This window comes from Brachyhypopomus gauderio, chromosome 2 (assembly GCF_052324685.1).
Source record: "Brachyhypopomus gauderio isolate BG-103 chromosome 2, BGAUD_0.2, whole genome shotgun sequence".
Taxonomy (NCBI): Eukaryota; Metazoa; Chordata; class Actinopteri; order Gymnotiformes; family Hypopomidae; genus Brachyhypopomus; species Brachyhypopomus gauderio.
In genome coordinates, this window is record NC_135212.1 from 28,988,484 (window position 1) to 29,004,533 (window position 16,050).

General features: G+C 43.3%; 1 protein-coding gene across 2 annotated transcripts in view; it reads left to right on the forward strand.

The window, feature by feature from the left end:
• The window catches only part of srgap1a (SLIT-ROBO Rho GTPase activating protein 1a), a 69,434-nt gene extending 63,134 nt beyond the window's left edge, over nt 1-6,300 (forward strand). For both annotated transcript variants that reach the window (XM_076993619.1, XM_076993629.1), the window contains exons 21-22: nt 2,259-2,610; nt 3,351-6,300. In XM_076993619.1, the coding sequence (XP_076849734.1) occupies nt 2,259-2,610; nt 3,351-3,746 (748 nt within the window). In that variant the 3' untranslated portion in view covers nt 3,747-6,300. The remainder of the gene's footprint in view (nt 1-2,258; nt 2,611-3,350) is intronic.
• Nucleotides 6,301-16,050: the final 9,750 nt, after the last annotated feature.

The window sequence follows — 16,050 nt, forward strand, 5'->3', positions numbered from 1 at the left end:
ATGAAAAATATACATACATTTATGCTTGCACTCTCGCTCCGCATCGTCCGCCATGTTTTTTTTTTTACGGATGATATGAAACTGGCCGCGTTGCATGATGGGATGCAGTACACCACGAAGATAGCTCTGTTCACGTACTGGAATATTTTGCGGAAGTAGTAGGTCATCTGGGTATGTTTCGCGTACTGGAAATTTTCATTTTGGTCACATACTGCATACGGCATACTGATTTGGGGCTCGATCAGTACGCCAGTAGTATGTAGTAGGCTATTTCGAACAGAGCCTAGGTTCACTTGACACGTTGTGACTGCAGCAAGGGTCCGTGCGACATAAATGACACAATCTCGGTGGCTCCGCTTTGACCACGCGCAGTCGCATCGTGAGGTCGTGCACCTTTCGATTTTTGTGCGTGCAAAGTTATAAGGTGGAATTCATGCACTTGTACGGCACTTTGAAGGTCCATTTTCAGTATTTTCCAGCGCCTTCAGCTTAATTTACATATTTATCACTAGAGTGGCCCAACCTTAAAAAAAAAAAAAAGTGTGAGTGTGCGAGCTGGAGTCTGTGCCTCGTCATTCCGCCCGCACCCCCACGTTACAGAAAGACGAGCCGAAACAGAGATGAAGCCAGGACGTTCGTCCCGTGCCAAGAAGGGGAAGAGGGCGAGCCGACACCACCACCCCTCTTCCCCTGTGCAACGCCACGATGCTCCCGCAACAGAGGAGGAGCTCGAGAGGGACCCGGTATGCGCGTCCCTGCTGCGTTACACACGGGAGGCAAAGGAGGAGTCGAAAGCGGAACATTACCTCCAGGCTGCCCAGTGAGCTTGGGGGTTGGGATTTGGCTCCCCGATGAGGGACTCCTCTCCCCTGGCGGCTGGCAGACAGGGGTTTCCCAGAACGTCGTCGTCATGTTCCCCGGGGGACCCGATGGTGGTGTATGTGGGGATGGTGGGCGTGAGCATTCCCAAAGAAGAGTTCAGGAGTGAGGACTCGGGAGAAGAAGAGACGGACGGTGGAGCCAGCTACTCCCCGTCAGTAACATCTGCTCCCACGGAGTGTTACAGGGAGGATGTGAGTCCCCCGCCGTCGGTGTACTCCGCCCCCACCATATACTACGGTGAGGGGGAAGACGACGTCAGCCCTCCTGCGTCGGAGTATTCAGCTCCCACCGCTTGCCACAGCGAGGAGGAGGAACATGACGTAAGCCCTCCTCCGTCTGACCACTCCGAGGGCGCGTCATACTTGGAGAGGGTAAGCCCAACGCCGACAGACTACCCCGGTGAGACTGTGAGGGAGAAGAGGTGTGCTAGAAAAGGCGTGCCTCTTCCCTACCCCGAGGGCAACCCGATGGACTGCTCCCGGGCCAACACGCAGATGAGTTGGAGTCCAGGCGGCTCTGAGCGGGAGATGGAGGTGGAGGAACCCACACACGGGACACGGCCGACAGAGAGATCGCCCAGAGGAGGCGGGGGTCCCCTAGGGGGAGTTTGAAGGGAGGAGACTGAGAGGCGGCAGGCGTACCCTACGCCGCGTCCTCCAACAGCTGCCCCGGCGACGGGATGCGCACCCACCAAGAGGGACATGTAACGCGGACGGGGGATCCCCCGCGTTACAATCATGACCTTTTCTGTAAAAATAAACATTTAACTACAAAATATTTAACTAATAATAAAGTAATTACACTGAATAATGGTAAAAATTATTCTGAAGAAATAAACAGCTCCCATTATCTGGGAAATAAGAGAGGATTCATTAAGGGTCAGATTAAAACAGCAACAAATGAACTCACTGATGGGCCTGATTAAGCATATGGAATTTTAGATGAACAATTGTGTGGCATTTTAGTTGACTGTGGATAGCTAAAACTGTCAACACAGAAAACAATACGGTAACTGTTTCATGTTAGTATGAAATTTGACTTGTTCAGAATATAACCTAATTGTTAGTTTAATGTTGTACTAAAAATTGAAAATTCTTTAAAAAATAAATAAATAAACAAAATGTAAACAAAAATCTGTAAACATGTGTATTGGCTGCATAATTGTGACATCTAGTGACATATATGGTGATGCACCCCTGTATAGTTAAGGCTAATCCTAACCCTGACCCTAACCCTAGGCTCAAAGATCCTCAGTCTGCTGCAGTGACATCATCGACTGCAGTTTTTTTTACCCACACAAACACTGTGGATACAGATACAGAGTCAGCTGAGCACATTTTAAACAGTGATCCTCTCATGACCCCATCTCCCACCAGCCGACAGAGAAAGAGGAGTGACCCCCCGAGTCGCAGGCCCCCAGCACGTCCCAGCGACGCCCACTGCGTGGTCCACACGCAGGGCCACGGCGGCCACAGGACAGCAGACATGGGGTCGCCTGTGCTTGGCCACTACAGCCCCCGGGACCTCCTGCGCAGCCGGGGCCCATTACCCATCAACAGCCCAGACAGGCGGCGGCGTGCGGGACACAGCAGCCTGACCAACATCAGCCGCAACGAGTCCCTCAAGAAGCTGGAGAGCCCACCCATCCGCAGGTCCACGTCCTCGGGCCAGTATCCGGGCTTCTCAGAGGCCCATGGCAAAGGCCTGGACCCTGAGAGCATTGCACAGGTAAGCGGGAGGTCAGAGATGACAGCTGTCAGTAATGTTGAAATGCTGCTCCTTTGATGTGTTCCCAAAGCTTGTGGCGAACAGTTGGTGCTCTGCTGTAGTTTTTTGGAGTGGTGTTCTGATGGACTTTGTGCTACAGTAGAGTCCCATCTACAGTGGTCATATGACTTGTCTCGCAACTGTATCCGGCTGGGAATTTGGAAGAGAGAGTGAGATTGACCCTGCACAACTCTCCTTCACTTTAATACATGTCATGACACCACCAGTACCGGTGGTGTCAAAGTCCTCATTGACAAGGATGGGCAATCTATGAAATACAGCAGAACCACAAACCTTCCTGCGTATGTTCCATTATGTGGAACTGATTGTGTGATGGGCAGCAAGGGACCTGCAGTCTGGTGAGATATTACACATAATGAACTTGGGTTCTTGGTGGGACTCATTAGGATATCAGTAATGAGGGAGAGATGGCGTTGATGATCATGGTGGGCTTCAGGGAAGGCTTGTTTAGAACAGCACTAGAGTTCAGGGAGAGGACACTCACTGAAACCATTACCTTACTGTCAGCTGGGAACTTTTTACCATGCATTTTTTGGCTTCACATTATGGTGGTTGGAAGAGTAAAGTGGTGTGATCATAGTGCAGTTACCATGAATTGGTACAGTGTGACTTAATTGGTGTGGCATTAAAGAATCCTCTTTATCTTCTCCCTCCCTCTCCCTTTCCCTCTGGCTGGCTAGGACATAGAGGAGACGATGAACACGGCTCTGAACGAACTGCGCGAGCTGGAGAGGCAGAGCTCGGCCAAGCATGCTCCTGACGTGGTGCTGGACACCCTGGAGCAGATGAAAAGTGTTCCAGGCCCAACCGGTTCCGGCGAGGCGCTGGGCCACCTGCCTGGCCTGCTGCTGCGGCCAGCCCCGTCGGCCAGCGCTGACCCACTCCTGCGCCGCAGTGCCAGCTCCTCCGGTGACGCCCTGAGCACCTTCAAGCCTGCTGTGGCACCGCGCATGGGTGTGCAGCTCAAACCCCCTGCTCTGCGGCCCAAGCCCGCCATGGCCCCGCCCAAGCTGAGCTCGGCTCAGCCTCCAGCTGCCCCACCCCAGGAGCCACTGGACAAGTCATGCACCATGTGAGCCCACCATGGTAAAGGACCCACAAGTAGGCGCAGGACGTCCTAGCAAACCCCAAGGGCGCGGTACTTTTTAGTTGATTTTATTGTCTCTGAACTTTCTGTCTGGCTCTCATGTGGATATATAGCTTTCTCTAAAATGTCCCTTGTAGATTCCATAATAAGAGTGGACTAAAACCTGCACAACCTGGTTCAGTATACAGTCTGTACGCTGTACAGGTCTTTTTCAGTGGTAAAACTGTATGAGCCTCACAGCTGACCCCAGATCAGTCGAAACAAACTCTAGCTCATTGGCAGAGTCTAGAGGGGACACAGGCAGGGATGTTTACATACTAATGTAAACTGTAATGAAAACGTCTCCATCATAGACAAATGAATACACAAAAGATACACGTTTGCATGGTTAAACGTGTTGCCATTTTTGTTTCTGGACATATACACATGTACTATTCTGCTCTTCAGTCTTCCTCAATAAATGAAGAATTTTTTAGCGTAATTCTAATGCAAAATAGGTGCAGTGTGTATTAAGCAGTTGACGATGTGCATCTGGTAACTCCTTGCATGTACATAGAACATCTTAGTCCTTCAGTAATTCGTAGTGTGACTATATGTAAAGAAATTACAACAAGATCAAGAAACTATGATGTAAAAGAAAGCAACAAATCACAAAGGCTTCCTGTGTGGTTAGAATAATTTCATGTTGGTAGTTTACATCCACTAGAGGACTGCTAAATGTGAATAATACAGAAACAAAGCAGGCTCTGTTTCTCTGTTTACAGCCTTGGGATTGTGGGAAAAGTAGTTTCTATGTCTTAGTTGGACCTGAGCCTATAGTTGATGAGTTTATAAGTAATGAATATGGTTTACTGGTAGCAAAGCAGCACTGCCACAAAGTCATTTTCTTTTTCAATAAAGCTGCTAATTTCTCATTTTGAAAGGCAGTTGGGTTTTTTAGGCCAAGAAAAGTAGTGTGTGCAAGACTTTACCTTGAATATTCTATTTTTGATAGTAATTAAAGTAATATCTATAAACTCCTTGAAAGTTAAATAGCCTCGATATCTCTAGAGCAGTTTCTCAGTTTAGTATTGTAACTAATGTTGCTCTTGTCATGAATGAAATACAACATTAGTAGTAAGAACTCAAAAAAAAAAAAAAATCATCTTTGCTTTTTTAGACGGTTTATCTGTAAGAACACTTGTCTGTCCACTCATGTATTCTGAACGGGCTTCTTTATCAGTACGAACACCTGTCTGTCCACCCATGCATGCGGAACGGGCTTCTTTATCAGTATGAACACCTGTCTGTCCACCCATGCATTCTGAAGTCTTGTAAAGTCAGTCTTGTGCACCTGTAGTCAAATATAACTACACTCAGCTGTACACATGCACCCCTTTAGATATATCAGTGATAGTATGTCAGAAATTCTTCTCTCTCTCTCTCTCTCTCTCTCTCTCTCTCTCTCTCTCTCTCTCTCTCTCTCTCTCTTTCTCTCTTGCAGACCTCTTAGCTTTAGAGCATGTAGAGCAATTATATAAAACTTTAGTTATGATATGCAAGTAACTTTTTAAGTCTTTAGAAAAGACTTCAAAAAGACTCAAGGCAATATTTCTATAGTTTCACCAAACAAAGGAATGATGCTAATAGCCATGGACACACTGACTGTTACTGTAGAAATTCTATGTCGTCATCAACTCTAAGCTTTTTGAAAATAACTTGTGTCTGAAGTGTTTTGTAAACAACATTTCACAATGCACACTTACCAAGTGTACATTTGGATAAATCATATTTGACATTCATGTTAAGATCTCTTTAAATATCAGTAGTACAAGTAAAGGTTAATTTGTTAATCACAGTGAATAAAATCAAACACTGTTGGCATAGATTGAGAACATCAGAGACTGCATGTGTGTGCTCATGTGTGTTTCCACTTTTTTCATTCATGTACAAGTGTGAATCATCTCTTGTTGAACTAATGTTGCAAGCTTAACAAGGGGAATTAAAATAATATCTTTTGCTTAAATTTCATAATGTATTTTATACATTACTATTATTTTCTCTTTTGAAATACTAACTATTACATTGTAATGATAACATTTTAATATAGGTTCCTTTTTGTAAGACGGTGTACTGTACAGTGCATTGCAGGCAGAAAAATGATTTATTATATTGCGTATTAGTTTCAGGGTTTCATATGGACCTTGGGAAATGATTTCTCCCTACATAACTGTACTTTGTAGCAGAGCCTCTACTTGACTGACGTTCTGTCAGTGTGTCCATGTACCTCTGTTGTATGGAGTTGTGAAAGTGCCTTTAAAATCTATTTTAGAGGAACTTCAAGCAAGGGCACTTCAGATCCAGGGCAGTGCTTAAGAAAAGATGGTGAATACATTATTAATTAGTAAGAATGATCAAATAAATAAACTGCTGATTCATAATGATGTTGCACTTTTATGTATAGGACTGTATATTTGGCATGTAACATCTAACAAGTAGTAGAGCTCTGTGGGGTGTTCTCCATGTATTGTGTCTTTCTAATAAAGAACATAGTTTGGTCAGTCTGTTGTTGTCAAGTGTAATATGATTTCACTTGCTCAATCCTCTCAATCACATTTAAACAGGAAAATGTGCCCATGCTTATCTAAAACAAAATTACTTGCTCTGAAAAATGTCCAACAAAGGTAAGAGATTCCAAATTGCAGTGAATTATGCAGTTTCCAGAGAAAGAAGATGTTTCAGACATCTTTCATCACCTGTGCAATGTGCTTCACCTCGGTGGTGAACCTGAGGGTAGAGAGGGATCCATACGGAGGTGTAATACACGTTGATTTTAATATAAATATAAGCAAAAAGCAGACCCCGTAGGGAAGGCAGGCAGCAGCACAAAAGGGCAAGGCAAAAAGGGAGAGTCAAAAACCAGGCAGAGAGTCAAAAACCAGAACAGTCCAAGAGCGGCAGGCAGAGGTACAAAAGGGCTAGGCAAACGGGAGAATAATCACAAAGGGCAGAGCAAGGATCAGTAACCAGGATATCAGACAGAGTATAATGAAACACGGCTTGGTACGCAACACAGGGAGGCAATACTTCACACTGGTGAGTTGTGAGAAGAGTCCTTATGTAGGGTGTGGTGAGTAGCTGATCAGGGTCAGGTGTGCAGGTCAGTATTCTGGTGATGGCACCCTCTGGCGGTCACGGGCGTGATTGCCATTCCTGACAGTGCTTCTGCATTAGTACTTGAAGGAACCTATTTATATTTAAAAAAGGCTTAGATCGTAGTTCCAAGAGGGTAAAAATTCTTTTTGAGTTTCCTAATGCCATCACTGCCATAGGAACAACTGGAAATGCCATTTCAGTGTTAAAATGTGATTAAAATGCCTTGCCAACAAGAAATTTCAACAAACAACAAATCCTTAATTCTGCTGGTCCAAATGTGTTCAGCAAACCGATATTGGCCTTGTGATGTTGGCTGGCAGGGGGCGACACAGGAGTGTGAATTTTTCCCATGATACAAAGGAACAATGAGTACAGTGTCGAACTGGCTACAAAACAACAAGTAAACCAAATATGCAGGCAATTACACTGTAATTGAATAGATTATAATTATCCACACATTATTTAAAACATACTCAAGTTCACTGTCAGGCCCGTGATACCTACCTGTCCGGTTATATCTGTGCCTGCCACATCGGACGAACTGAACTTCGCTACCCAGAATACCGCGGGGGCTCATGTGACCCCCCGGCGTTCAGACTCACCTTCATACTGATGGAATCACCTGTTCCACTCCCTATATATTTTGGGAACGAGTGGTCATTCTTTGCTGAGTATTTGTTGTGACGCATGCGTCTCTGCTTTACATTTGCCCGTCTCTGTTTATTCTGGATCTTAGTAGATTACGTCTTTAGTTTGGTGCTCTGGTGTTCCGATCCTATATTACATTTTCGTTCTGGATTGATTCTCGACCCTGTTGTTGGTAAGCCTGTTTAATAAATCCTGTCCAACATCTGAGATGTTGTCTGCTAATCTGTCTGGTCGTGACATTCACCCATTCATCCATTCATTTTCAACCGCTTATCTGGGTTCATGTACCATGGTCTCAGTTTTAAATGTACTGATTCTCATCCCAGCTGTCTCACACTCGGCTGCAAACTGATCCAGCGAGAATTGTAGGTCCTGGCCTGATGACACCTACAGGGCCACATCATCTGCAAAAAGGAGACGCAGAATACTGAGGCCACCAAACCGAACCCCCTCCACCACTTTCCTACACCAAGAAATTTTGTCCATAAAGGTTATGAACAGAATCTGTGACTAAAGGCAGCCCTGACAGATTCCAACCCCAACTGGATATCTGTCTGACTTACTGCCGGTTATACAAACCAAGCTCCTTCTCCATTTGTACAGAGATTAATTATCCTGTAGCAGCGGGCCCAGTACCCTATACTCCCAGAGCACCCCCCAGTGGAATCCCTGAGGGACAAAGTGGAATGCCTTTTCCAAATCCACAAAACACATGTGGACTGGTTGAACAAACTCCCATGCACCTTCTAGGATCACAAGGGTGAAAAGCTGGTCTAGTGTTCCCCAACTAGGATGGAACCCACATTGTTCCTCTTCCAACCTGAGACTGATACTATATAGCTGAACTATAGACTGAACTCTCTTCTCCAGTATCGCTGCATAGACCTTAAGGGGGATCTGAGAAATATGTTCCCCAAATAGTTGGAGCACACCCTCTGGTCCCATTTCTTAAAAAGGGGAACCACCACCCAGGTTGCCAATCCAGTGGCACTGCTCAGCCAGGACAGTCCGACAACATCCAGAGCCTTAAGGAACTTAGGGCAGATTTCATCCACCCCCAGAGCCTTGCTGCCAAGACAACTACCCTGGCCACAAGGCCCACTTGGACTTAATGTCTCCAGCCTCCCTCATGATGTGGTCAAAACTCTGCCAAATGTGGGAGTTAAAGATCTTTCTGACAGGTACCTCTTCCAGACATTCCCAGCAACCCATCACAATACATTTGGGTCTGCCAGGTCTGTCCGATATCCTCGCCCACCATCATATCCAACTCATCACTAAGTGGTGATCGGTTGACAGCTCAGCTACTCCCTTTACCCAAGTGTCCAAGACACATGGATGCAAGTCTGATGACACAATTACAAACCGGATTCCAAAAAAGTTGGGACACTAAACAAATTGTGCATAAAAACTGAATGCAATGATGTGGAGGTTCCAACTGAACTGAAAGGATGTATCATTTTAAGGGAAAAACATGTTTCAAAATTTCATGGCATCAACAAATCCCAATAAAGTTGGGGCAAGGCCATTTTTACCACTGTGTGGCATCCTTTCTTCTTACAATACTCAACAGACGTCTGGGGACAGAGCGGACCAGTTTGTCAAGTTTAGAAATAGGAATGCTCTCCTATTCATGTTTAATACAGGCCTCTAACTGTTCATCATCTTGGGCCTTCTTCGTCGCACCTTCGTCTTTATGATATGCCAAATGTTCTCTATAGGTGAAAGATCTGGACTGCAGGTTGGCCATTTCAGTAACCGGATCCTTTTCCTACTGTATGTAGCCATGATGTTGTGATTGCTGCAGAATGTGGTCTGGCATTGTCTTGTTGAAAAATGCAGGGTCTTCCCTGAATGAGATGACATCTAGATGGGAGCATATGTTGTTCTAGAACATGAACATAGTTCTCTGCATTAATGGTGCCTTTCCAGACATGCAAGCTGCCCATGCCACAAGCACTCATGCAACCCCATACTATCAGTGATGCAGGCTTCTGAACAGAGCGTTGATAACATCTTGGGTTATCCTTGTTCTCTCTGGTCCGGATGACATGGCGTCCCAGTAGTCCATAAAGAACTTCAAATCGTGACCACAGAACAGTCATCCATTTTGCCACACTCCATGACCCCTGGCCTAGTGCAAAGGTCTGAGCTTGTGGAGTTTGCTTAGAAATGGCTTCCTCTTTGCACTATTTCGGCTGGCAACAGCGGATGGCACGGTGGATTGTGTTCACTAACAATGCTTTCTGGAAGTATTCCTGAGCCCATTCTGTTATTTCCTTGACAGTTGCATTCCTGTTTGAAGTGCAGTGACATTTAAGGGCCCAGAGATTGTGAGCATCCAGTAGGGAGCATCCTGGTCCTCTTCTCAATATAGAAGATTGAGAAGAGGACCAGGTATGGGGAAAAAAACAAAAAACTAGGAAGTACACCAACGTGAACTAAACAATCACAACAGGAGAAGATGACTGATAACTGATAACGACGAACTGCAATAAACTACAATACAATAAAGTGAACACAACGTGACTAGGGAACATGCAAAACGAATACACAGAGTATAATGAAGCTAAAATACATAAGATATGGGCCAAAATGAGAAAAGTAACCAGGATATATAAATATACAGTAAGAGAAGAGGAAATGGGGAGATAACAGGGGAACTTATAATCACCGACAAAGAAATACAGGACTGGAGAAACTAAATACACTGAGACTGGGAACAAGGACGAGACACAGCTGGTGCGGGTAATCATGGGGGGCAGTGAACAGGGGTGTGACAGACAGAGGGAAACCATGACAACAGATAACAAGGCGGGATCAACAAGCAAGGGAAACACAGGCACATGGAACAGGGGACCGGAGTGACAGCTAGAAGAGGGGGGGCAGAGCCCTACGTGACATGATGAAACACCAGAACGCAACTCGGTGCCAGCAGGAGAAGGCTCAAAGCAAAATACTACCAACAACTCAGCAGTGATGGACTGCAACTGCGCTTCCTAAATAGGGAGAAAGGCAGCTGCAGCCCATCACCGCTGATTGCGCTGATGGGAAGCGACTCGCAAACTTCCCCTGGTGGCGACAGGGGGAGCCGTCCTGGAGTCAGACCTGACACCTCCCACCTTAGCTCCTCCAAGTATAATGAGTAAATGCAAATCGAATTCTGTCACCTGCATGTATAGGCCAGTTCCTTTTGTTTATGATGGTTGGTGATCGCTCACACAAAGCCCATTTAGGTTAATCACATCTTCTGGTTCCACAGCCAGAGCCATTGCGGCTCATTCTGCTTTGCATGTTCATGTGCTAAATAAGTGAAATGATTCATCAGAAGAAGCCAGTAATTATGTTAAAAGTTTGACTGGAAGGTAAACTCGAGGTGTTGCTGATCTGTGCTGTTATTTGAGTTTTAGGTCAAGTAGCTTTAACACTGCAGTGTTATATAGTTATATATTAGGGTGATCAGTTAATAATTGTACTGTTTATTCACAGCATTGTTTCTTTTTCTTGTTTTCTATTTCAGTTTATTTAATATTTATATATAATAAGACTCAGGTTTTGTATTTTTATTTTTATATATGGGTCGATAATTTATAATTTTGCTGGCTTTACTATAACTCTCTGATCACCGAGATAACCGGTTTTATTAGAAGTCTTATTTATTTTGAGGTGGTTTAATATCTAGGGTTTTGAAGTTTTAGGGAATGTATATATGCATATGCAGGCATATGTGTAGTTTATTATTGTGCGCATATTGTTTATTTATATTGAAGTCAGTGGGAGGGTCTTTTCTCTCCTTTTTCTTTTATTTTGCTTCGGATAGTTTTTGGGTGGGTCTGCATGAACGACCTTAGCTTATTGTGGGTAGCACTGCTGTCTCCTTTGTTTGTTTTTATGGAAACTTGGTGAATTTCTGTTTTGGGGTATATTAGGGGAGGGCATCCTGTCTCTGCTTTCTATGACCAATTACATTTTTGTCATTTTTTAAAATGTGTGTAATGATTCATAGCAATATAGATCCCAGGGGCCTCATGTACAAAGACTTGCGTGGATTTCTTACTAAAAATTGGCGTACGTACAAATCCAGAAAATGGTGTACGGAAAAAAATCTGGATGTATCAAACCGTGCATACGGTGGAATCCACGCACATTTCTTTTGTACATCCCAATCAATGTGGAATTAAGCACACACGAGAGAGTGGCTGACTCTTCCTGTGACACGCCCCCTATAAATATGCAAATTCATTTAAATTTGCCCTGCATCGGAGAAGTTTCCTCTCTGATCTATCATAAACCATGTCTAAACGGGGAAAGAAGAGGAACATCACCGAATGTGAAGTGGAGACGCTCCTGAATGAGGTTGAGGCGCGGAATTATTATTTTTTGGCACATTGTGGCATTACGGCAAAGCGCAAAAGTTCTGAGTGGGACAGCGTGTGTCAAGCTTTAAATGTTGTGGGGTGAGAACAATGCACACTGGCAGAATAATATAATGCACCTAAAAAATATCAGTCATGCGCTCACTAGCATCAGCGACTCAATAAAAGAATTGGTTAAAATTTGAATGCTGTCGCTTACCTTTTTATATTTTAACTATGATTTGTTGTCTTGCTTGTATGGAACCTGGCCACATGTCCTCACAATGCGACACACCTTCTCTGGCCGATACAGGAGCATTCCCTTGGTCCTGTCCAGCCAGCGCCATCGGCTTTTCAGCTGCCCAATTGCCCTCTCCACGTCTGACCGGGTGCGAGAATGGAGAGAATTGTATCTCCGTTCCCGGTCAGTCTGTGGATTACAAAGAGTCATCAGCCACGTCTTGAGCGTGTAGCCGCTGTTTCCTAAGTAATTTAACAATTACACATGTTTAAAATTAATTATTCTAAGCTGGAAATGTCAATGCTGTTATTTAAATGCTTTAAATTTGTTGCTTACCAAAAACACACCCATCACACACACTGCTAGCTTGTAATCTTATCCCAACCATGCTGTTTGTAAGGATGTACGAATCATTGGGTTGATCCAGGTCAATGTGCCACTACATTAGTAAGGCACATGTTTGCATCACAGATTATTTGGATGTTTATGAAATTAAAGTGCTTTTTATTCACATAAACAAATTCCTCCTCAGATGGTGCCTTTATAGAAATGTGTGTGCAGTCGATCGCTCCGATTACATTAGGGAAACCGGCTATTGCTGCAAATTGCACTTTCATGTTTGCCTGGTCAACCGCTTCATATGGGAACTTTATATACCTAGCTGACATGCAGATGATCCCATCCAAAACAGCTGGCATGGCCCGGCTCAAAGATGACTGGGATATCCCCGGTCTGCCAGTTCTCTTTGAAACGAGCCAGTTGCCAGGAAGCCGAGCGTTGTCGCTTGCAATGCGAGACTCCTCGCGTTTCTCTCTCCAAAACTGGACCCAACTCAGCACAAGAGGACAGTTCTTGGAAATCTGAAACGGCTTATAAGCCAATCATCATGGGCCAGAAAATCATGATGAAATAATGAAATAATGGTCACGGAAAACGCGCTCTCAGCGAATTCCGCCATTAGCAATATCTTCCATTATACCACAGTTAGTTCCGACCCTACAATGTGATTGGCTGAGAGGCGATCTAGGAGTGCCGATATTACATGTTATAGCACTGTAACCGAAGCTCTCCATGTATTACTCCGCCACATACAGGTAACCTAGCAACGAAGCGGCGTTTACAAGCCAAACCGCGCAACTACAAACAAGTATCAAAAGTATCAAAATGAATTACACGGATTTAATTAAATCTATTGGCTTCGAAACCATTTGTTTCGATCTGAAACTGGAGGATGACGTTATAAATGACCAGCCTGATTCCTCCAATGAGCCTCCAAGGTTTGTCATGCTTACAAATAATGATTTGGATGAGCTGGAAATGCAGAAAAACGAAATTAATACCGTTAAACAAACGTCCTGGGCTCTTAACGTATTTACATCCTGGTTAAAGAGCAACAACACTGCAGTCGATTTTAGTATTATCAACAAAAATGAAATGAATCAGCTTTTACGACGTTTTTATGGATCCGTCAGAAACGTGAAGGGAGAGTTATATGGCATCAGCAGCTTCGTTGATTTAGAGCTGGACTGAACATATACCTGAACGAATCAGCCGTGGATGGTCAATAATTGTACTTTATTTTTAATAAATACAACTTTATCAACAGTTGTTTTTGTGTATATTTACCTCTATAATATTTATTGGGTAAGGCTGTTCGAGTGTTGTGTAAGTTTAGCAGCGAGCCATTGAATGGAACTATTTTAACTGGCGGAGTGTTTTTAACCAAACAGGTCGTATTTTCTCGTCCTCTTTTACTCAAAATCTTTCAATAAACAGCGATAATGGAACTGTGGTATAATCGCAATAATACACTCGAGGTTCGTGCTATAACGGGTAATATCGGCACTGCTGTGCTGATCTACGGCACTCGGCCTGCGGCCTCGTGCCTACGACCGCAGCACAGCAGTGCCGATATTACCCGTTATAGCACTCCCTCTCGTGTATTATTGCGTCAGTAATGCCAACGCTGCCATCTCCCAAGAACTCCAGTGCAACATTTAATGCATGTTTATATAATCTAGGCTAAGTGGAAACACGTTGAATGATTATTTCAGTAAGGCAGTGAAATTGTCTGATTAATTTACTGTTTAATATTCTGAATAATTTACTTTATTTTACCCAATAATGGCTTGTAATTTCAATGCATCACCTCTAAGTGTCGCTAATTGACGAAAATACATTAGAAACATGCGTACGCCTGAAGTGAAAGTGTCGTGGGTATACGCACTTTCTCACTTTCAAATCACATTTCGTACATCTGACCGTTTGCGTGAAACATAGCGTACACAATGTTTTTGTGCGTACGCACCATTTGTACATGAGGCCCCAGCTCTGCTTGGTCAGGCACAGATGTCAGATTTACAGGTACATCATAGTTGCTGGTACTCTAATGCAAAGGAGGGTCTTGTTGTATGTATATGCCCCAAATTTTGATGATACTGAATTTGTTAACAAGTTGGTAAGTAAAATCCCATTCTTAAATGCACACCTGCTGATTTTCAGAGGGGATCTAAATTGTGTTTTTGACCCAGCTCTGGACCGGTCCAATCCACTTAGGTTGTCTCAATCTGCAATGTATACTGTATTCTCTGATTTCATGAAACAAAATAAATGGTCTTGTTGGCCCTTGGAGATTTCGTAACCCATCTTTAATTTTATTTTTTTTTCTCTCAAGTACACCATTCATATTCCAGGATTACTTTTTTATTGACAGTGCTCTCAATTCTCATGTAAAGTCTACTGAATATTCAGGTATTGTAATATCTGACCATTCACCTTTATTACTAGACATTCAAATTTCTACCTATAAACGTAGCCCACCACTCTGGAGATTTAATACTCGTCTTTGGGCAGACAAAGTATTTTGTAAATATATCTCAGATTCAATCAATGAGTTCTTGTCTTTCAATCAAAATGAATCTACGTCACATTCATTGCTGCTGGGAGACACTTAAGTACTACCTGAGAGGTCAGATTATTTCGTACTCTGCTCATTTAAACAAAAAGATTAATACTAGGCTTAATGAACTTACATGTGCGATTAGTGATCTAGATCAAAAATATCTCCTGAATTTGTTTCCATCTCCTGAATTACTTAAACAGTGTCTTGGTTTGCTAGCAGAATTTGATCTAATTTCTACTAGAGAGGCAGAGTGTCTGTTACTACATATTCATGGTTCATACTACGAATATGGTAATAAGTCGTCTGCTAGCTCATCAATTACGACGTCAGGCCACATCGTGTTTGATGCCTAGTATAAAAAACTCTGTGTACTATTATTACAGATACCATAGCAATTAATTATATTTTTAAATCATTTTACTCATCATTATATAAATCTGAATCTCAAACAAACAAGACAAATTTACAAATTTGTCAAATTTACAAATTTGTTTGACAAACAAATTTCTTCAAAATCTTTCAAATCCTGTAGTAGACACTGATACTGTCGGGCAACTAGATTCCCCACTTTCCCTTGTAGAAATATTAAATGCAATTAAATCCATGCAATCCAACAAAGCACCAGGCCCAGAATTGAATTTTTCAAGACATCTGTCGGCAAATTGGCTACATTATTATTTTCCGTTTTCAATGAATCCTTGGATGTGGGTTCATTGCCACCAACTTTGCACTTTGCCAAGCCACTATTGGTCTTCTTCTCAAAACATACAAAGATCCTACTTTCATTCCAAATATTCAGACTTTCATTCCATGTTCTCAGGTTTCATTTCATAATATTCAGACTTTCATTCCATATTCTCAGGTTTTCATTCCATATATTCAGACTTTTGTTCCACATTCTCAGGTTTCATTCCATATATTCAGGTTTCATTCCATATATTCAGACTCATTCCATATTCTCAGGTTTTCATTCCATATATTCAGACTTTCGTTCCATATTCTCAGGTTTCAT